The 22,590-nt window shown below is 43.3% G+C and overlaps 1 protein-coding gene across 2 annotated transcripts in view; it reads right to left on the bottom strand.

Moving 5' to 3' along the window:
* TSPAN12 (tetraspanin 12) overlaps positions 1-22,590 on the bottom strand; it is a 51,636-nt gene that overhangs the window by 26,626 nt on the left and 2,420 nt on the right. For both annotated transcript variants that reach the window (XM_035559345.2, XM_035559344.2), the window contains exons 2-3: positions 10,315-10,397; positions 9,531-9,666 (exon numbers count right to left, since the gene is read on the bottom strand). In XM_035559345.2, coding sequence (XP_035415238.1) covers positions 9,531-9,666; positions 10,315-10,397 — 219 coding nt within the window. The remainder of the gene's footprint in view (positions 1-9,530; positions 9,667-10,314; positions 10,398-22,590) is intronic.

The raw sequence follows: 22,590 nt of genomic DNA, 5'->3' as shown, positions 1-22,590 counted from the left end.
AACAGAGTTTCCTCTTGCTGTTTAAATGAAACAAAACTTCATAAAAGTCACACACCCTTAAGGTTACTATTCTCAAAGAATATGTGCACGTTTTGGTTTTGTTGTTTTCGTTGGTTTTTCAATGAAGTTAGGCTATGTGCACAACAGACCTTAAAAACAATCCAAAACATGTACAGCTTCAGAAGACAAAAGGCAAAGAATAGTTCCTTTTTTTTTTTTTTTAATTTAAATAATTTTTGGAAAAACTGTAACAAGAACCACAAAACCTGGACTCCAGCTTGTCATCCTTGGACTGTTTATAAAGTCAATGCAGTGACTTGAAGGGGTCCAGATCTTCCAATTCAGGCTGGCATCACAGCCCAATTCTCTAAATAAAAAATAAGCCTGGGTCTCCATCTCATTCCCAAACTTACAACCATCTTTCCTCAACTCCCCACTACAAAGTGCTACTGTACATTTTGCTAACACTCTCACACCGACTAGCCTGCCACTGAATCAGCAACAAACCAACTGCTTAATAGACGAAAATATTGGGTATATTGTATTCCATGGCTGGAACAATGAGAATAGAGCTGCCCTCCTGGGCCAAGCTGAGCAAAGGGAGATTCACTGAATTACAATTACAGTTCAGTTAACACACTGGTGACAACAGGAGTCTAAGTCAAAAGTGTTTCTGGTTTTGTAAAGCATTCCTATAAGTAAACTAGAAAACTCTTGAGGAAAGTTTACTATAAATGTTAACAGGAAAGAAGAAAATATGGCTCCAGTATGCAACACAAGTTTCTCTATAGAAGAGATTATTTTTGTGGTTAATATTAAAAAATCTACCTCTGACGCTTTGGTTCTATAAATTTTTTAAACATACAAATGGAACCACTGAAATAAATAATAGTATATTATACTAACATACTAAGTTATAGTATATAATACTAACATACTAAGTTATATTAGTAAAAGTTAGTATGATTTTGCACTGTGCTAGATGCACTGAATTTGCCTGATAAACAGCAACAGCTTTCTCTTTAGAAGAAAGTTACTGTAAACTTAAAACTTACTTGGGCAATATGGTCTTATGTTAGAAATGGTATCCTTTCTACAGGCAATTTTCTAGATATAAAAGATAAGGAATTTCTTCTGTGCCTCTGAAAAACCCTCTCAATGCAGGTTTTTAGAAAACAGTAGAAGAATTTCAATTGACTTAAAGCACGAGACTCATTTTTAAGTGAATCAAAGTAGAAGAAAATGGAAGGAGTGAAGAATTCATGTTATGCTTGTATATTGCGAGGCATCTCAACCACATCAACTTAGTAAATAGAACACTTACAAAACAAAACCACACTAACATCTAAATGTGCTTCTTGTCTTTTTTTTTTTAAATCTCTTAAATATTTAGAACAGAATCAAGCTGAATTCTAACTAAACTTGTCACTATTGTTCACCTTACATTAAAAACAGAAGGAGTGCTTGGCTAGAATTCTCATGAGGTCATTCCAAGCATGTTGCGACCTTGAGAAATCACAGTCTCAGAAGATAATCTGTTTCCCCCTTTGCACGTATTTCAGAAACCTCTCAGGTAGTCTCCCCTGAAATAGGACACACATCACCAGTGGAAGAACAGGCCTACAAGTGAAGAATGTGCTTTCTAGTGAAGTCTTTGTGGCGCATATCTGATATACAATGGAAATGGCAGCTGGAAAGAGACCAGACCATTTATGAGATGTGCCGAGGCGACCGGCTCCGGGGCAGACGCGTGCTGCAGCGGAGCGCGGGATCGGGACAGGCAGGGCTATTTTTCGGGCATCGAGGCTGCTCGAGGGAGCCGCCAGGCACCCGCAGCCCTCGTGAGGGAGGCTGACGAGGCGTAGGCGGAGCCAGCAGCATCAGCGACAGCTCCTCCCCCCGGCCGTTCAAAGGCAGCCCTTAGGGAGCGCGAGCGACCAGGGAGTGACGCGACAGTTAGCGCGGGCAGGGCGGGCAGGAAGGGCGGAGCGCTCACACCCGCCCATAGGGACACCTCCTCTAACGGCACTCTCCCGTCAGCTGGGCTGCAATGGTCTCCACCAGGCACGGTGCTTTCTCTAGGAAGTCAGTACACACCCAGACCGACTGCCCGTCCAAACATGCGGCAGTTCAGGTCTCCGGATGCGGGGAGTGTCTGAGCCTCTTGCTGCCATCGGCGGGAGGCAGAGAGACTGCTCGCGTGAGGTGCGAGCAGGTGGACGACCTGGTCCGCATGGTGGCGGAACTCAAGGAGGAGGTGCAGAGGTTGAGGGATATCAGGGAGTGCGAGCGGGAGATAGACTGGTGGAGCAACTCCCTGCAGGACCGGAGGGAGAGGGACCAGGGTGAGACGCCCCAAAGGGGGGTGGACCCCCTGCCCTGTTGCCATCGGGCAGAGGGAGGGGACCTGCGAGTTGAGGAGGAATGGAGACAGGTCCCTTCTCGACCTCGCAGGAGATGCCCTCCCCTTCCGGCGCCGCCTTCCCAGGTGCCCTTGAACAATAGGTTTGAGGCCCTGGAGCTTGAGAGACCGGTGGGTGAGGACGAGGTAGGAAGCCTACCCAGGAGGATGCCTGAGGTGAGGAAGTTGACTCCACGCCTCAGGACTGCCTCCACCAAGAAAAAAAGAAGGGTGATTGTTGTGGGCGACTCCCTCCTCAGGGGAACGGAGGGCCCTATTTGTCGGCCTGACCCCACACAGGGAAGTTTGCTGCCTCCCTGGGGCCAGGGTCAGAGACATTACCAGGAAGCTTCCAAACCTGGTTCGCCCCTCTGACTATTACCCGCTTTTGATAGTCCAGGCTGGCAGTGATGATGTTGAAAAGAGAAGCCTCAAGGCTATCAAACAGGACTATAGGGGGCTGGGACGATTGGTGGAGGGAGCGGGAGTGCAGGTGGTGTTTTCGTCTATCCCTACGGGGGAAGGGAGAGGCACGGAGAGGACATGGAAAGCTCACGTGGTTAATAGGTGGCTCAGAGGCTGGTGCCAGCACAGAAATTTTGGGTTTTTTCACCATGGGGAGCTTTACTCGGCGCCCGGCCTGATGGCCCCAGACGGGTCCCTATCTCCAAGGGGAAAACGGATCCTAGGCCAGGAGCTGGCGGGGCTCATAGAGAGGGCTTTAAACTAGGTAAGAAGGGGGACGGGGCTCAAACAAGGCTTGTTGGAGCTGTGCCGGGGGAAACAATGGCTAGGCTGGGGAAGAAGGCGATGGCCCAGCTGAAGTGCATCTACACTAATGCACGCAGCATGGGTAACAAACAGGAGGAGCTGGAAGCCATTGTGCAGCAGGAAGGCTATGACTTGGTTGCCATCACGGAAACGTGGTGGGACCGCTCCCACGACTGGAGTGCTGCAATGCCTGGCTATCGGCTCTTCAGGAGGGACAGGCAGCCCAGAGGGGGTGGTGGCGTGGCTCTCTACATTAGAGAATCTTTTGATGTTGTGGAACTCCAGGCTGGGAATGATAAGGTTGAATCCCTGTGGGTTAGGATCCGCGGGAAGGCCAGCAAGGCTAGCATCCTGGTCGGGGTCTGTTATAGACCACCGAACCAGGATGAGGAGACGGATGAGGAGTTTTATAGGCAACTGACAGAAGTTGCAAAATCGTCGGCGCTTGTCCTCGTGGGGGACTTCAACTTCCTGGACATATCCTGGAAACACAACACGGCACGGAGAAAGCAGTCTACGAGGTTTCTGGAGAGCGTGGGAGATAGCTTCCTGACGCAGCTGGTCAGTGAACCTACCAGGGGTGGTGCCCCGCTAGACCTTCTCTTCACAAACAGAGAAGGACTGGTGGGAGATGTGGTGGTCGGAAACTGTCTTGGACAGAGTGACCACGAAATGGTAGAGTTCTCTATTCTTGGCGAGGCCAGGAAGGGGACCAGTAAAACTGCTGTATTGGACTTCCGGAGGGCTGACTTTGAGCTGCTCAGGACGCTGGTTGGCAGAGTCCCTTGGGAGGCGGTTCTGAAGGGCAGAGGAGTCCAGGAAGGCTGGGCGCTCCTCAAGAAGGAAATCGTGATGGCACAGGAGCGGTCCGTCCCCACGTGCCCAAAGACGAGCCGGCGTGGAAGAAGACCGGCCTGGCTCAACAGAGAGTTGCGGCTTGTGCTTAGCAGAAAAAAGAGGGTTTATAATCTTTGGAAAAAAGGGCAGGCCACTGAGGAGGACTACAAGGATGTAGCGAGGCTGTGCAGGGAGAAAATTAGAAAGGCCAAAGCTCATCTGGAGCTCAACCTGGCTACTGCCGTTAAAGACAACAAAAAATCCTTTTACAAATATATCAACGCGAAACGGAGGACTAAGGAGAATCTCCATCCTTTACTGGATGCGAGGGGAAACCTAGTTACTAAGGATGAGGAAAAGGCTGAGGTGCTTAATGCCGCCTTTGCCTCAGTCTTTAGCGGCAATACCGGTTGTTCTCTGGATACCCAGTGCCCTGAGCTGGTGGAAGGGGATGGGGAGCAGGATGTGGCCTTCGCTATTCATGAGGAAATGGTTGGCGACCTGCTACGGAGCTTGGATATGTGCAAGTCGATGGGGCCGGATGGGATGCACCCAAGGGTACTGAAAGAACTGGCGGAGGAGCTGGCCGAGCCGCTTTCCATCATTTATTGGCAGTCCTGGCTATCGGGGGAGGTCCCAGTTGACTGGCGGCTAGCCAATGTGACGCCCATCTGTAAGAAGGGCCGGAGGGCAGACCCAGGGAACTATAGGCCTGTCAGTTTGACCTCAGTGCCAGGAAAGCTCATGGAGCAGATTATCTTGAGGGTCATCACGCGGCACTTGCAGGGCAAGCAGGCGATCAGGCCCAGTCAGCATGGGTTTATGAAAGGCAGGTCCTGCTTGACGAACCTGATCTCCTTCTATGACAAAGTGACGCGCTTGGTGGATGAGGGAAGGGCTGTGGATGTGGTTTACCTTGACCTCAGTAAGGCTTTTGACACCGTTCCCCACAACATTCTCCTCAAGAAACTGGCTGCTCGGGGCTTGGACTGGCGTACGCTTCGCTGGGTTAGAAACTGGCTGGATGGCCGGGCCCAGAGAGTTGTGGTGAATGGAGTCAAATCTGGTTGGAGGCTGGTCACTAGTGGTGTCCCTCAGGGTTCGGTACTGGGGCCGGTCCTCTTTAATATCTTTATTGATGATCTGGATGAGGGCGTCCAGTGCACCCTCAGTAAGTTTGCAGATGACACCAAGCTAAGTGCGTGTGTCAATCTGCTCGAGGGAAGGAAGGCTCTGCAGGAGGATCTGGATAGGCTGGAGCGATGGGCTGAGGTCAACTGTATGAAGTTCAACAAGGCCAAGTGCCGGGTCCTGCACCTGGGGCGCAACAACCCCAAGCAGAGCTACAGGCTGGGAGATGAGTGGCTGGAAAGCTGCCTGGCTGAGAAGGACCTGGGAGTATTGGTTGATAGGCAGCTGAATATGAGCCAGCAGTGTGCTCAGGTGGCCAAGAAGGCCAACAGCATCCTGGCCTGTATAAGAAGCAGTGTGGCCAGCAGGGCTAGGGAAGTGATTGTGCCCCTGTGAAGTGATTGTGCCCCTGTACTCGGCTCTGGTGAGGCCGCACCTCGAGTACTGTGTTCAGTTTTGGGCCCCTCGCTACAGGAAGGACATGGACGTGCTCGAGCGAGTCCAGAGAAGGGCGACCAAGCTGGTGAGGGGTCTGGAGAACAAGTCTTACGAGGAGCGGCTGAGGGAGCTGGGCTCGTTCAGCCTGGAGAAGAGGAGGCTCAGGGGCGACCTTATCGCTCTCTACAGTTACCTTAAAGGAGGCTGTAGTGAGGTGGGGGTTGGTCTGTTCTCCCACGTGCCTGGTGACAGGACGAGGGGGAATGGGCGAAAGTTGCGACAGGGGAGTTTTAGGTTGGATGTTAGGAAGTACTTCTTTACCGAAAGGGTTATTAAGCATTGGAACGGGCTGCCCAGGGAGGTGGTGGAGTCACCATCCCTGGAGGTCTTTAAAAGACGTTTAGATGTAGAGCTTAGCGATATGGTTTAGTGGAGTACTGAGTGTTAGGTCGGAGGTTGGACTCGATGATCTTGAGGTCTCTTCCAACCTAGAAATCTGTGTCTGTGTCTGATATACAATGGAAATGGCAGCTGGAAAGAGACCAGACCATTTATGAGATGTGACCCTAGCTGCAGCGGAACACAAAGCAAAAGCCACAAGTCAAAGTCTCAGACAACATGCAACACAACATCCCCCTGGCAGCCTCTCCCTAAGGTTAACTCTATAGCTTTAGTTAACTATATTTAAATCCCATGGACTATGAAATACATAAGCTGTATGTTACAGTTCTAAATCAAGATGACCAGATGTACTTAACGTTACATCTATTTTCTTTTATAAATCCTCACACACCAAAAAGTATTCCGTTTTTGTTTGTTTGTGGTGGTGTTTCTTTTTTTGTTTGTTCTTTGTTTATGTTTGGTTTTAATTTGTTAAAGGTTGTTCCACAATACTAGTAGAGTAAGCTGCAGATATTTGGGGTATGAAATACTATGATGGAATAAAACAGTTATTTATCATATGAACAATAATCAAACCTACCCATCTTAGAGGATTTATCCTAATACTTGAATTGTCAATGCTGCAAAATGCAGCAAGACAACCTCACAATATTTTTGAGGAGATCTTCAGCACCTGAAATATTCATTTCTAAATTAGGATGTTGGTCATTTGCAGAACAAAAAAAAAAAAATGACATTACAGACACAGTATACACTCTGGGTTACTTATACCACTAGCCCTCAGGACTATATATTCCTAAAACAATTAAAGTTAAATGTTTATAGTTTAAAATTGCTGGTTCTACAAACAATCCAGAGCATACACCTCAGAATACTGAGGTGTTATACTTTCTTACTATAAAGCCAAGTAAACATTAGTTCAATTTATATTTATGTCCCACATGAAGCTGGAAAAGTTTCAAACATTTAATTGCAAGATAAAATTTGGAAAATAGATAGATATAGTATTCTGTTGTATTAAAAATATCTAACACTGATATATACATTTTACAGTCCTTATGCTTTATTAGATTTTTCCAAAAATCCAATTCAATTAACCACATTAGCACTAGCAATTAGTATGCTGTCAGGAACACCAGGATGAGGATCCAAGTATCTTTGTTTGCTGTCATTATGGCTGCTGTGGACTTCAAAAAGAAGATTAAAACCATGATTGAAGAGGTTGTTAATGTTTTACAAGAAGGTTCTTTTGTTTTAGTTAATCTGGTTTTACAAAAGCTCATTTTGTAGATCCATCACTTTTCTGATTAGTCTGATGAATGAAGCATTGACTTTTGTCTGCATACTTGTGCAGTATAACAAGACTGTATTAGCAATTAATCAAAAACAACAACATACTTAAGATAGCTTAGTTTTGCTTATCAGTTTCACTAGCAAGAGCAAATTCTAAGGCTCCCGAGAATGAAATATTGCAAGGTAAATGACAGAAATGTCTTGTTTTGATATAGTGTAATTTGACTGCCTAAACACACTTCGAATAATTTATTTCCAGACGGCCATAAAAGCCATAACTGACTTCTTTTCGCAGGCAGCTTAAATAAACTGAAGGCAAACAACAGTTTTAACTTTTTTCTTACTGTTTCTTTGTAATTAGTTATGATTTTTTGAAAGTTTTATAGCAAAAACAAACATTTTTTTCAGATACTATATAACATTGTCCTATATATAGGCCAACTATATAACATTATGTAGTTGCTTTTGCCTTTTAATTAATTTTAATTCCCATTAAAAGTTATCACCACCATAAAACACACAATGAAAATAATCTTACAACCTTACCAGAAGAAATAAGAGCTTAATGAAGTTTACCATCTTTTAGTACTTTCATTATCTATATAAAACAAAAGTATATGAACGGCCCTATACAAAATATGTAAGATTACTAGATAATTATGTAATATGAAATTACATGAAACTGCTAGTTTTATGCAAGTGCTTATAACTGTGTCATAGAACTTGTTCTCACTGACTTGCAAGATCTAGAAATATAAAATGCATGACTACTGCATTAGAAAGCTTTCATATTTAAACGATAGTTTTTCTTAATTATATAACTTTGAAAAAATAATCTTCATATTGTACTAGGCGCTTAATAACCAAAAGGAGAAGCAGTATTTGCCATCTTGCAATTAAGGGACACTTGTGATACAGACCTCCTGTCTGAAATCTCAAATAAAGCTTACCCCAATTTTCTCAAAGGAAAAAAAAAAAAAGAAAGAAGAAGATTTTAATACAAACCCCCAGTACAGTTTCCTGATTGTTTAGATTATTTCCAATTAGATAAAAGCAATGGTTGCATAAATCTCAGATAACTTCTCACTTTGTTTTTTTGGGGGTCATTTTGTGTAACATTTTTGAGGTCCAGGCATCACGTACTTTAGCCTTAAACCATTAGAAAAGTACAACAGTACACACTTTGGAAGAACCCAACATACAATGCAGTGAAAAAAAAAAACAGCAAGAAGCCAATTCTACATGTACAAGACTCCAAGATATTCTCAAGAGCCGAAGGATTTTACCAGTCCACTTTCTCCCATCGCAAAAACAGTAGACAAATCTGATATACCTCTCTCACATCCATTGCTTACGTGTACACACTGCTTGGAATTCCACTAATCCTTGCACTAAAAGACAAAGACCGGCTCTGCAAAGGGCTACCACTTAGATTTCTTAGAAGCATGCAGGTACATAGCATCCTTGATTTTAGTGTTGCCAAAGGTCTAAATATTTTTTAAATCTAAATCTTTGAAATCTATTTAAGGGCTTCTTGAACAAGGGCTGCCTGTCCTCAAACTCCCTGACTTCTAGATGAATTAAAAGGCATTTGACTCCTTTTACAGTCAAAGTCTCATTGTAGTTAAATTTTACATAAAGCCTTGTGCAGGAGTGGCTACTGGTTTTCAGCTGCTCTTGGCTCAGTTATGTAACCTCCAAACAAAGGAAAAAAGCTGGTTACTTAACATTTATGTTTAAACTCGCTTACAACAAAATGCAAGTACAAAACTCCACGTCCGGGTAAAAGAATGTAAAGCTTCTGAATGCGCTCTGAATCAACTTTCATCAGCTACAAATGCTGTTACTTTGCTTTATTCCTACAACCAATTGTGAGTATAAAGGCTGGGTTATCCAGCTATTGAACACTCAAGAGTCAGAAGGGTAGCACAAGGGTTTATTTCAGACCACTCAGACTCGTGTTCCTGTAATTATTAGTATTTAAGAGTTTGTTATTTTTCTCTTCAGCAACTCCTTTACTAAATGAAGTAGATTTTTAAAAATGAAACACTGTTTGTCTTTCGGTCATAGCATAATGCAGTCTAAGCAATACATTTTTCCTACTGTGTGCTTAGCAATTACAATTCCTCACTGATACCATAACTCAACATGGTAATAAAAAATAATCAGTATTTATCTAGTGCCAGAGGATTAAAACTTTTCTTACACTGTTGAAGTGAAGCAGAAGTTAGCTGTTGTTAGAGGTTATGAAACATACCCAGACAAGGAGCAACAGATTTCTTTTCACCGTTCCACAGTAGCCCAACATTCCAACTAGGATAAGGAAACAGCAGACTGCAATCATGACTGGATGGACCACAGGAAAGTACGTCAAAATGACAGCCTCTTCCACCCTGAAACCAATCAGAACCATAATCAAAATAACATAATCACACAAAAATTATACAGTGGAAAAACATAATATAGCCACTAAAATGAAAAGGGTGGATTAGCAGATGTGTTATTTCCAGTACCTTACAAGTTTCACAGAAATCTCTTCGACGTGTTTTTAGTCAAATGCTGTATTCAGGTACCAGAAGGTAATGAATGCATAGTCTGAAATCTCTTTGGGGCAAAGAGAAAGTGCCTGTCCCACACTTGCACAGCGTGTAGCACAGTGAGGCCCTGTTCCATAAACAGGACTCATAAGCACCGCAGTAACAGAACTAACAGCATTCTTAAATCTCTGGACTAAATAAAAACTATACTTAAAGTATTCAAAACTATACAGAAATATAATATGGTTACACGTTGGCAATTGGCCAAAAATTGATCCCTGTCAAGAGGAATAAAACAAGATTAAATTTGTATCTCCCCTATGTCGAATTTCAACTGATGCCAATAATGCCTGTAAAAATACACCTTTCATCAAAACAATAATTACCTTAACTGAAGGCTTCTTAATTCTAGAAATCCTAATTAGGAAAGTTGCTATACGGAAGAAACAACATATACCACAATCATTCACCTACACAGATTATGAGGTTTAAGGAGAGCTTTACCTTGTTTCTGCAGTTAAAGTGAGAACATTATTCAGGTAGTCTCTCATCCAAGCAGAAACACCTAAAACACTGATGGACATCAACTAAAAAGAAAAGATGAAGTTATTTATCACATATTTAAAAAAAACTGCAAGATCATTCATAGTTTAAGTAGAAGATTAATAACATCTGTCATGTAATCATTTATCTGAACAGCAGACTGTCCCCAGAATCGTGCTTCTATATGCTCCGAGTTGGTTTGTTGCCCAAGTATTTAGGCAGCCAGTAACAATTATCTTCTCTTCCAGAACAGATAATTAATGCCTGGAATACCTTCTCTTCCACCCCATGGAGTGATGCCAACGCTGACCTAAGTCCCACAGCTGCACAAGGTACCATAGAAACAAGAGGGGGAATTTATGCTGCTAAAACCAGTGACTCTTTCAGGGCTCAGAGATGACATCCACCTGTTCAAATGAAATCATGAAGCCACCTACAGGTGCACAGCCAGTAAAGAACCATCTGAAGCCACATACAGGATACAATGGCACTGATAGGAGACAAGATAAATCTCGTGGTTAAGTTTAGAAGAATCTGATTCTCCCATTCAAGTAAAGTCATGCTATGAAGCCTCAGTTTCCTGAACTGCAAAATGATGAAGTTCACTGCTTTTGACTTAGATTATAAAGCCTGGGCCACTCAAGTGTTGGATGTCTAGCTGCCATGCACTTGAGAGACAAAGCCACTACACATTCACCAGTACTGCTCCTACAGAAAATAAAACCCTGGAGACGAAGCCCACCCAGAATGGCCACCGCCTTGGTAGAGCTGAGTTTTTACCACCCAGTGCCATCGTGCTCCCCAGCATGCCTGGGATCTACAAGTAGAAACTCCTGGGCAGACAGACCTGAGAGATGTGGTCAGAACGTGCCCACCTCACCTCCTTGTGCTCTGTGCTGAAGGCAGAGGTCCTGCTAGAGGACACGGCACTCTGCACAGTACTTGTCTACGTATTTTCCACTGGGTACAATTCCAGGTGTGGAAAGAGCAGCTAGGTAAGGCAGTACTCCCTGCCTCCTGGAGGAGGGGCATCACAGCAGCAGCCATCCCTGCGTTTGTGCACGCTCTCTGCTCACAAGAGCACTGCCATTTCCCCCCAGGTGCACCGAACAGACATGGCGCTACTCTCCAAACAGAGTGAGAGATGCATCTGTGAACTCCTTAAAGGTAAGGAGGGAACCACTCAGCTTTTCTACAAAATGGAGCAAAGTTAAGGTTACTAATACCACTGCTTACTTCTCAAGCCATTTCATAGAATTCAGCTGGTTTATTAGACCCAAAGGAGAATTTGGACGCAGATCCCTCTCACATCGACACAAGTCTGAATTGCAGTTCGGGGGCTGAACCTGGCAGGCTCACGATCTCAGAACTACCACTGCCTAGCTGAGGGATGGAGGCCTAAGCATCATATAGGTGGATGCTAGGAAAACCCAGCATTACATTAACTGCTTCTAAAACCAACGTGAAGTGCCAACCTCCCGTTACCTTCAGTGGTAACAGCTAGCTTCCCACAAGCCTTCACATTTCCTTAAAGCTATCACAAAGAACTACTTAACTGGCTCGAATCTAATGCACAAGAAAAGTTCCTCTGTGTCTTTACTGGCTCCTTGCAACACTGTGTTTGCCTGCAGCATGCTCACAGCAGGCCAGTTCTGCCTTTAGGGTATCATGAGAAGTCCCAGTGGCTACCCCACTGCTTCATGCCGCTTTTGAAAACTGATGCACCAACTACAGACACTGCCTTGGGCTGGGTGGTGCCAGTGAGAACGCCGGCTGCTTGGGGTGCAGCAAGCACAGCCATGAAAGCTTGCACATACGACAAACCTACTGCATACATGCGTGTCAGGGCCCACGTCTTTTAAGCTTTCTGGGAGCTATTTTGTTTGGTGAAACAGTAGGAGCGAATAGCATTTTCTGTTCTGTTTAATTGATAACGCAGGATGCTGCAGGAGGAAGGACAAGAGGCGTTTCCTCCTAGCTGAACTCCTAGACAACAACTATCTTCTTGGAAGAAAGCAGCAGGCAAATGTTATACAAGCAATAAAAATCATGTTTCTAACACAAAGAGAAGTAAGGAAGACTTCAGGCATGTAGCCCACCTTCTTATGGTCCAAAATTAACAGAAAACATTTTTAACCCTTCCCACAAGGTCTTCTGATACATACACAGAAAGCGTTAGCTTGCACTTCCATTGTTTAATTTATAGTAAGATACTTGAAGAAGAAATAAATTTGGTACTTTGCTTTATAGCAGTGGTGTTCAGTAGTGAGAAGTCCTTCAAAACCACACTCCTCAGCAGCTTTTAATAAGAGCCAGATGGTCCCTACTACAAAAACTACACCAGAAAATAATTTCAATTGCTAAATAATATTTTCTTCTACTTGAACTGGTAGACCACCTAGTCCTCATTCTCTGCTAAGAATTCACAGCCCACATTTGTTTTCTTTCTGCCTTCTGTGTGCAGCATTACATTCCCACAAGACAATGAGTGCGGTAGATTCCTTGCAAGAAGGTGAGAGACTCTTCTTCAGAGAAGGTGAGGATGTGGGAGGCAAAACAGTCACCACAAGGAGCTTGGAGCCTGCAGGTCATTCAGAGACAGAAAAATCAAGGAGCAAGCTGCTAAAATGCAGAGGGGACAGAAAAGACTTCCTAGAGACCAAAAGAAACGAGCAGTTTCCCACCACTGAGAGAACCATTCAGTCTGCTACAAGAAAGGACCTGCCTACAAATGCAAATCATGAACTAAGGGAACTTTTACTTCTCTCTGTCTTCCCAAGCTGAGTTTTCTCTATCTAGATATGTATACTTCCCCGCATAAAATCTACCTATGTTAAAGAGACTTCCACTCATCTCACAACACTGATGAGGAAGTCTAGGCAGATACACCTCAAAGCGATGGCCAACATGGCTACATGACTTCTAGAGAAATGCTTCATGGCGGTATCATGGAACGTGACTGGTTTCATTCACCATGAACAGCAACTGGAAGAAAAGGGCCATTTCCCTTCACCCAGAAAACATAGCCTTCGCCAGTAATGTAACCGCATGAATGCTATTTCAACCCATGAGAACAAGATCTATATGAAAGCTCCCACACTTCATTCAAAAAGCTTTTAGCCATTTAGGTCTCCCTGATTGTTCTCATTCAGTGTAAATAGCTATTAGCCAATTACAACTGTTTCTTCTTGGATATAAATTACATGTAAGAAAATCCCCCCCGCAACCATAGTGAGAACCAAGCTATAGCTCACCTGCTCACCCATCCTGTGCTCTGAATGATCTCAGCACAATTAACTTCTTCTGAAGTTACTGCCTTCTGCTGTGCTTGCAATGCCTCCATGGTATCAACACAACAGCTAGCTCAGCACCACTCAAAAACCACACAAGCACAATGCCTTACCACGCTGCTACACAGACGCTTTCCTGAGCAACACGTTCTGCCAAACGGACACCATCCATGAGAAGCACCGTTGGACCTTCTTCAAAGTAAGGTGCAAAGTGAATTATTATCTGAATAACCTGAAAGGCAGACTTCTTAGACACGTTGGATTCACATCGATGAAAGTCTGTAGCACTGTCAAACTGGGGTGGCATAAAGACGTGGCTCAGAAAGAGAACATGCAAATACTCAAAAACCCCTTATTTAATAAGGAGGCATACAGAAGAGTAAACCATGAGAATATAAAAAAGCAATTCAGCAATAGGATGATTATAAAAGGTATATTTTATGGTATATAATCCAGCAAGTGCTTAGTAGTTCATAGCTACATAAAAAGGTAGTGCTGGGAAAAAAAAAGTTATATCCCTTCTGATCACCAGAAATCAGCCTCTGGGCAGGAACACCATGCAGGATGAAAGATGTGCTGGCAACAGACTGCCCTGCCTTAATGACTGAGGTTGATGTTTAGTTTAGAGACAAAAGATTATCAAACATTAGCTCATAGCCATCAATCGACTTGATGGCTCGCCTGCTCCACAGCCACAGGGGAATCGCAAGAGGAACACAACACACCCAAATCCTACAGCCTCCTACTTGTGACTCAAAGTGCTGCTGCGCAGCATAGACTTTATCCTGTAACAATGTCAGGCATCCCCAAGCACCATCTGAAATCCAGGAGGCTCAAGGCACCTACCACTTTGTAACACCTAGGCCAGAGGAGGAGGATCTTCAGCTGGCAACACAGGAAATACATGGCCATCAGCAAGGCAGCTCAGCCTGTGTGCAGGAGCGACAACAGTCTCCCCAGAAACCTTGGTGTGCACCCAAACCTCCCAGCAACGACCAGCTGACACCACAATTCTCTGCAATGCTGTTTTCAAGGAGCGATGGGCAGAGGCAAGGTCCTCGTTACAGTTTTCATTGGCTCGTTTGGAGGCAGAACAAAAGGTGGCCTTAAAAACTGGCAGTTGCTTCATAACTGATTTAGATGCAAAATCCCGACCAGTCAGAAAGCCATATCAAGCAATAAGAAAAAAGGATACAAGTTTATGAGAAAACTACCAGAACAATTTTCACCACATTAGCAGTTACATCATTTAATCAAAAAGTTTTCATCCAAGCTTCTCTGATGACAGCCAGTCTGCTGTGCTGTAAACATAATACACTAGTAGGCAGTAAAACATTTTTATTTGTTGCAGCTGGCTGCACAAGTCACTATGGATTTCATTCTAAACCATTGCAATATGTTATATAGCTATCAACACGACACCGAAGGGTTTATGAAATTGTCTGCTGTCATACCCTCTTTTAAATATATTTTCGCCCTGATTAAACAAAGGTAGTAAATTATTTTTTATATATGTGCGATATGCAGATCATACAATAATATACTGCACTTCCAAACCAGTTTATAGCATAAAGTTTTTAAAGCTACTAAAACTTTCCTGAGACAACTGGAAATAAAGTCTCCAACAATGAACTCAAAATGCTAGGAATGGTCATTTCCAAGCGTAGTTTAATTATCTTTGAAATTCTTTTACATAAGCTATGCAGGAAAATAAAGTATATACTTAAGGAATAAAATGTAAGTCCTTATTGTGACTGTCCTACTCTTAATACCTTTGAGGCTACACCTGAACTGGAAAATAAATCTGCATTTTCAATTAATAAATGAACATGAATTTTAGTCTTTGAGGGCATAAGATGCATTGCTATGCATGACTTTTTATTTCCTTGTCATCCTTTTTTAATTCAAACACCTCAATTTTACCCATGAAACTTGCTCTGCTCATTTGACAGCAGGTGGGCTGTTTTTTTTTTTCTAAACATTATTAAATTGGTGAAAAGGCTAAAATTATCTTCCATATTAAAAATTACACACAGTTCTTTTGAACAAAACAGATGAGGTAAACAACTTCAGGCCAAGCTCTGGGTTCTGTCTAAGATGTTGAGCAGTAGCCCTACAAAGCAACTTCCTTTGCAGAAAAAGGTTTCCAGCTCCAAGGAAACTACTCCCAAGATATGGCAACATTCAACAGAATAAGTCTTTTAATTTTAGTAAAGAAGTAACTCTTCAGATTTTTTTCCCAGTTAGAATTGATTTGAGTAACCTGAGCTGTGACTTACCCAGAGCAGGCGGGGAGGAATCACTACAAGGTCATGAACAGAACATGTTGCAATGTTTTCACAGGATTTTCACAATTAAGTTCAATATTCAGATCACTGAACAAACACAGATGACTCAGATCCCTGGACAAACAAACGGCTCCATTTTTGGGGGAGGGAGGGGTGTAAGGGTGGGGGAGAAAGGGACAAGAGGTCTTGTTTCTCTGTATGGCAAAAGCCTTCAAGTGTTTACAGAAAGAAGCACAGCCTGTAAGAAAGGAAAAATCCCCTCGTCCCCACTAATGCACCTTTTATTTTAAGGATATGCCAACACTTAGTTTTAGCTAAGGTTCCTGCACAGGGTTATGTGTCGGTCCCCTCCCACTTGCAAACAGCTGAAGCATGTACTTATTTGCACTTTGAATCCAGGTTTGCTTGCACAGCTGCAGCTGCTATTAACAACCTGATCCGTGCTTGGCATGGGCTGGAACTCGCACACTTTGCAATCAGGCAACTGCCGGAGCACTGACAGTCTGCTAACGGGTCGCTCTCCCAAGGAAACCAAGCAAGTTTTCCAGCAATTGACTGTACAAGGATCCTACAGCACCGCAGCATAAAGAACTGTGGAGTAAGAACTCAAATATGCAAACAGGTTTCGGTACAGTTAATCTAATCGCAGGTTCTTCTATGAGCCAGACCCAGGTACTAATTTCTGCACATAAAGGGCAAAGAGGGATAAGAAAGCACATATATCTCTGTATCCACCCTCTTGGTGACTACCTGTTCACTGCACTTCTCATTAGGACAAGATCCGTGCTGCTCTTCCCTCAAAATGGGAAAGTAACCATACCATTACAGAGAGCTTTTGCCTTTGGGGAGGCAAAGGCACGTAGTGCTGCTTGTGGGTAATTTGTAGCAATGCACAGAGCCCAAACGCCCAGATCCATACCACAAGCCACACGCTACCACCAAGATGATACGCTTCACATACACACAAAATACTTTTAATTTTGTTTCCATAAGTGCTTGGTTTTGTTCATGGACAGTAGAAAATCTCTGTTGAGCCCACAGATGGCAAACAGTTTTTAAACCTGGCGTACACAAGCAGAAAACTGATATAAGATATAAACTATATAAATTGATATAAGATATAAACTATATAAACTGATATAAACTGATACAATACCAAAAAATTGGTATTAAACCTATGACCCTTATCTAGTGCCCACCACAGACTCAAGATAATGGCAAATCATTAAGGTACAGAAACAGTGTCTGGGGATTCATGAATAATCAGGTAGCTACCGTCTACAGAAAGATGTGAATTTAAAGAAAAAAAATGCAAGTAGCTACAGGTCAGATGGAGCTTCCCAGTTCTGCTAGAGTTCATGTTTTACTGGCGTAAGCATCTGGCTTGAAGTATTTTCTTTCCCTCAGCTACTGACTCAGATCTAGACAGTATGGGTTTGTGCCTTCATCCTCAAAGTAAATACAATGAGTTCCACACAATTAAGACTGAGGATTTCCCCCAAATGGCTGTGGTTTCATTAACTCCTGAATGCCAGCTAAGAAACATATTAATGTCATTTCTAACATTGGGGTGAAGTTTGGGTTTATTTTTTCCTTTCCATCATCACATCAAGCCGCTCTCTTTTTCAGGACTGTATTGTCGAGACTGCTTCGCGAATTCACTGTCAACGCACCAGGAGGAATGAGCCACATCAACTACAAAGATGTGTGATGAAAGGTTATATAGAGGTAGATACAAAGTTGACTAATAGCTGAACTCTGCTTTACTTTGTTATGATATATGGCCTTCAGAAACCCACTTGGACCATCAAATTCTGTAGGCTATCTCCCCTCTCTGCATTCCTTACCTTTCACTCGCTCACCCTCTTTACTATACCCTGCTTCAGACACGTTCCTTACAGCCTTTTCCCCATACAGAAAGGCTAAGATGGTAGCTGAGAAAAAAAAAGTAGATTAAATAATTATCTCTCTATATATTTATCTCTTCAGATTTGTTAGTGGCCTTTCTAGATGTCTGTGTCCCCAGAGATAGCACTTGACTCTCATCTGATTCATACCTGTACGGCAGCTTAAAGAGAGCTTTGAATCTGAGGTAGGCTTTTGTGCACTCCCATAATCTAATGATGTTATATAAATAACGCAGCCTAAAGACACCAAAAAGTTTTCTCAAAGACCAGTCTTAAAAGTATTTCTGGTCCTTTAAAACTCCTCCTGCAGCTTGCTCTGCTGAGCACCATTAACAGACACCATATTCTGACAGAAGCTAGAGTTATTCTTGCATGGCTTCAAAGACGGCTTATTCTTTACACAAGAATGCTAGGAAAATCAGGTTTCAGTTACCAATGTCTACACTGCAGTCTCTAAAAACAGACTGTATTAGCCTAGCACGAACCCCACACTTACACTGGTACAGGTAGCCAGCCAGGCAGTGCTCATTTCTATGAATGTAAGAATATCCATTCCTACATTCTTTAAGAATTTGACCCTAACTCTATTCACTCCAAGTATCTTCAAATGCCACTGGCACGAGTGGAAGTTGGATGGCAGCAGAAACACAACTGCTACTCAGACTCTGGTTCCAAGGAAGAGAGGATGACTGATTTCTTTGTTGTGTTACAGCAGATGTAAAAAAAATGAGGTAAAAGTAATTACAAGATTGAACACATACATTTGGGGTTGGAAGGAAGATACACTTGAGGTTGGAAAAAGAAAGAAACTCAATACTGCTGCTTCCAATCATTCTTAGGGCTTCTTTGTGCAAGGCTAATATTCCCTCGCTGTATTTTCTCAGGTGGAACACATAACCAAAACTAGACGATACAAGTGTTCAATATATTCATAACAAGGGAAAACTGACTGGAAGCTTGCTCCGCTTTCATTTTCCCTGATTTCTTGTTCACAAGGACAAATTCAAGACAGAGGCAAAACAATTTACAGAGTCTGCAAGGAGGGCTTATTGGCTGCAATCACATGGCCGAATTAGATGGTGCTGCTACATGCTAAGAGCTGCGGTCAAGGAAAGCTCAGGCATCATTCAACATAAACAGCATACCCCCAGGCAGATAAACCCCACGTGGTGAAGGATGTGGCAACATCTCTGACTCTGCTCAAACATCCAGTGACATTGAATCATCTGGTAAGAGACGCTCACCACCTAAGACACAGCCATCTGCGACTTACAGCCGTGATTTGCCCAAGCCACTACGGCACGGTCACTCGCTATTGCAAGGGACACAACAGCAGCTGCTCCTCCTTTCTGCCACACATGCTCATCAGAGCACGGAAAAAAGAAAAAAACAAGCTGGCAGTTTTGTCAAGACAAAAAAAGTCTATACAGACTTTTTTCTTGAATGTCAGCTATATTTTGCTTTTTTTTTTTTTTTTTTAAAAAGGAGAAAATTGACAAAATAATTGTGCTGCTTTTACTCATATTTAGTAGCACTTCCCAGTTCACCGATTTTGGCTATTTGTAATTTTTTGAAAGGAATGCATGGCTGAGCTGCCAAAAGTAAAACAGGTCCGTGCCTCTCAGAGCTGTTGCTTCACTTAATCCTCTCCTATTATAAGCAGTCAGGACACTGAATTTTTCCTGTACTCAGCGCTGTTTTCAATTTCCTCTTCTAACAAAACCGTAAGGGCCACTGCCCTTGGACAGTCTGCTGCGTTACGCCTGTGCCATTAATACAGGCTTGCCATGCTCTGTGACTGAAGCCTGCCAGTAATACCAAGCTAAGGTCTCTCCACCTTACACGACTGCAAAGAAAATTTAAGGGCAAGAGGCTGCAGCAAAGCACAGGAGAAGAATTGCAATACTGCAAAACGTGGCATGGAGGCTTTAAGTAAGGATAAGTTACACAGTTCTCAAAACAGACAAGGATGCTCATATTAAACGCAAGACTGCTGCTATGCTGGGCCAGTGTCAGGAGCTCACTGACAGAGAAAAGCCCCACCAGAAGCAAAGACCCTGCAGTCTCATACGCTGCATAAAATATATCTGTAGAACCACCGAAACTAAATCTCTCCAGCTACTGACACATATTCTATGCAGAGATAAAGATTAGTATTGCCTCTAAAGCCAGAAAATCACGAAGCAGTAGGAGCATGTCTTCTCTCAAGCACCGCTAAGATAATCTGCTTGGTTGATCACTAAGTCTTGACTAAAAAATGCCAAATCATGCATTTTTGGAGGTCCTCTCTTCTTATTAGGCTGTCCAGAAAGTAATATGCTGCAAATGGCAGTGTTGCAAAGCCTAAGATGAGACATCTGCAGAAATCCAGCTGGGTCTCTTAGTCTGAATTCCTTTAAGAAGCGATGCTTATTTACACATAAGGGTAACAGAAGAAATCAAACCAAATGTTAATTGCAGACTTCAGTCTGAAAGATACTCCTTGTCCAGGGCACTGTCAAAAAAAGCCTCATGAACCCAGAAGGAAGAGAAGCTCCTAAAACTGCAACTCCCATTACTCTGAAAAAGACATCTTACAGTCATGCACGATTCAATTGAGCTTAGAAACAGCTTCCAGGAGGATCATCAGATCTATTACCACATTTGGTCGCTTATTCAACAATAATTAGAGCACTGACAACCTATTTATTCCCACCTCAGAAGAAATTGCCTACTGCAAGTAGCAGCTTTGGAATTACCAATCCATCCACTCCCACAAAGCCTAGATTCCTCAAGAGCAGTAAGGGCAGTAAACCCTTTATGGCAGTAAAATCCATTATCAAAACTGGATGAACCACTAGAAGAGAGACTTGTTTTTTTTTCAGTTGAATGCTTATTTATTATTTACAGCTAAGCAGCCTTCGGGCCAAAAATGACAAAAAGTGTAACAGCCAACACTCCTTTCCTCCCTCTCTCACACATGTGCATCACCCTGTCGACTGCTTCCCATCACAGCTCATTAGCTCAGGCCAGTAAAAGAAGCTTCTCTTTCCAAATACAAAGCATGTAGTTGTACACATGCAAGAAACACTCTGGGAAAGCTTCAAGTATCACAGCACAGTGACTGATGAAGTTCTCCCACTTCTCTGCTTCCATAGGCTCCAACAATAACCCAATTATGAAGACACCAGCATGTTACAGCATTTTAAGTTTCTCAGCAAGATTGATGGTCAGACGAGCCAGCTCTGTTATGCATAACACTTTCTTAAGAGGCTTCACACGCACTAGTGTGCCCTCATCAGGCTGGCAATGACAAGAGCTGCAATTCCCATATACATTGCTGCAACAGTTGCACACAGAGACACACTTGAAAATTACTTTAAATGTTCCCTCCTCTGAGAGGGAAAATCAGCCTGCACCAGCCAGGCCACAGGCACTCTCACAGTTTTCGTCAGGGCTTCAAATGTTACAGGTCAACAGAGCTGAGGCTCTCTTCTTCCAGCTCAGTGGAGAAACCAATCCTCTCTACACAACGCACTGCTGGACCGACCGCTGGACAGCACCAGAATGAAACAAGGAGAGATTATCACTGCATCCTGGTTAGGCCCCTGAATTAAGCCATGATTTTAAAAAGTCAACAACTTGTTTGTGTATCTTCAATGTTTTCAGCCGGAGACTGATAACTGACACAGCGAACGGGCACGGTAATGACAGCCTTGAAGGTGTTTGGAGGCAACAGCCCTTTGGAAAGAACGAAGCAAGAAGAACTGTAACACCCTCCAAGAACAGGCTTGGAGAGAATAACACACATGCTCCCAAAACAGTGAGGTCCCTTCACACCCCAGAACCGCGCTTTGCTCTCATTTATTTCAAGTATGCTGCTGTTGTGTTTATCTGTTAAGGCAGAGCCTACCATACTCGCAGCTCAGGAGGAATGTGGCTGCACATTTCCAGGGGCCGACCTAATCTAAACTTCCTGCCATCCAGTCCATAATCTGAGCTGGTATTTATCAAAGTAAGTGCTAACATAAGCAACAGACAAGCTAAAGCTTTCCAAATGGAAGGAAGAGTGATGGCAAGGGGAAAACACAGCCCTCAGCCCCATGCTGGCAAGCAAGTACCTGCTGCCGGGGGAGCTTTTCCACAAGGCAATTTTGGCCATTGGGGTCATGCTCTTACACCCAGAAAAGTCAGTGGTAACACTCTCACTGACCTCAGCTGGAGAAAACTCAACTCGGGTAGAGAAGGAGACATGGGACATTTCACTACAATAAGCAACAAGTAGCAGATTTGTTAAATACACATCTGAACAGGAGCAGATAGGAAGCAGCAAGAGGTTTCTAAGACGCACACTCCTCCAAAGAACCCAAGTTAACTGTAATACTGCCCACCTACCATTCATCCTATTTCTTACTACACAGTTCTGGCACACTCATTTTGTTTGTTTGCTTTATTCTGAGCCAAACAGTTGCACCCATCTGCTTTTAAAGATGCAAAGAATCACCTCCAAGCAGATTGGCCAATTTTTCATTTTACTTCTAACACCTTCAATTTTATGCACATTACGGAAGACAGCTTTATGCTTTACAACATCTGTGGTGCAAGTTATCTGCTGATACTGGCGTTTATTACCTAATTACATATTCACATGCTTTGGCGTTATACAGATTTCACTTAGCTGCTTGGGTGTAATTTCCAGTGCCCTGCCCTCAGCTAGGAAGATTAAGTACAGACATTTTTCATATTCTTGTTCTGAACATGAGCATGCGAAGT

Source organism: Cygnus atratus, chromosome 1 (genome assembly GCF_013377495.2).
Source record: "Cygnus atratus isolate AKBS03 ecotype Queensland, Australia chromosome 1, CAtr_DNAZoo_HiC_assembly, whole genome shotgun sequence".
Taxonomy (NCBI): Eukaryota; Metazoa; Chordata; class Aves; order Anseriformes; family Anatidae; genus Cygnus; species Cygnus atratus.
The sequence above is the reverse complement of the archived record's forward strand: the minus strand, read 5'-3'. Positions and strand labels throughout refer to the sequence as shown.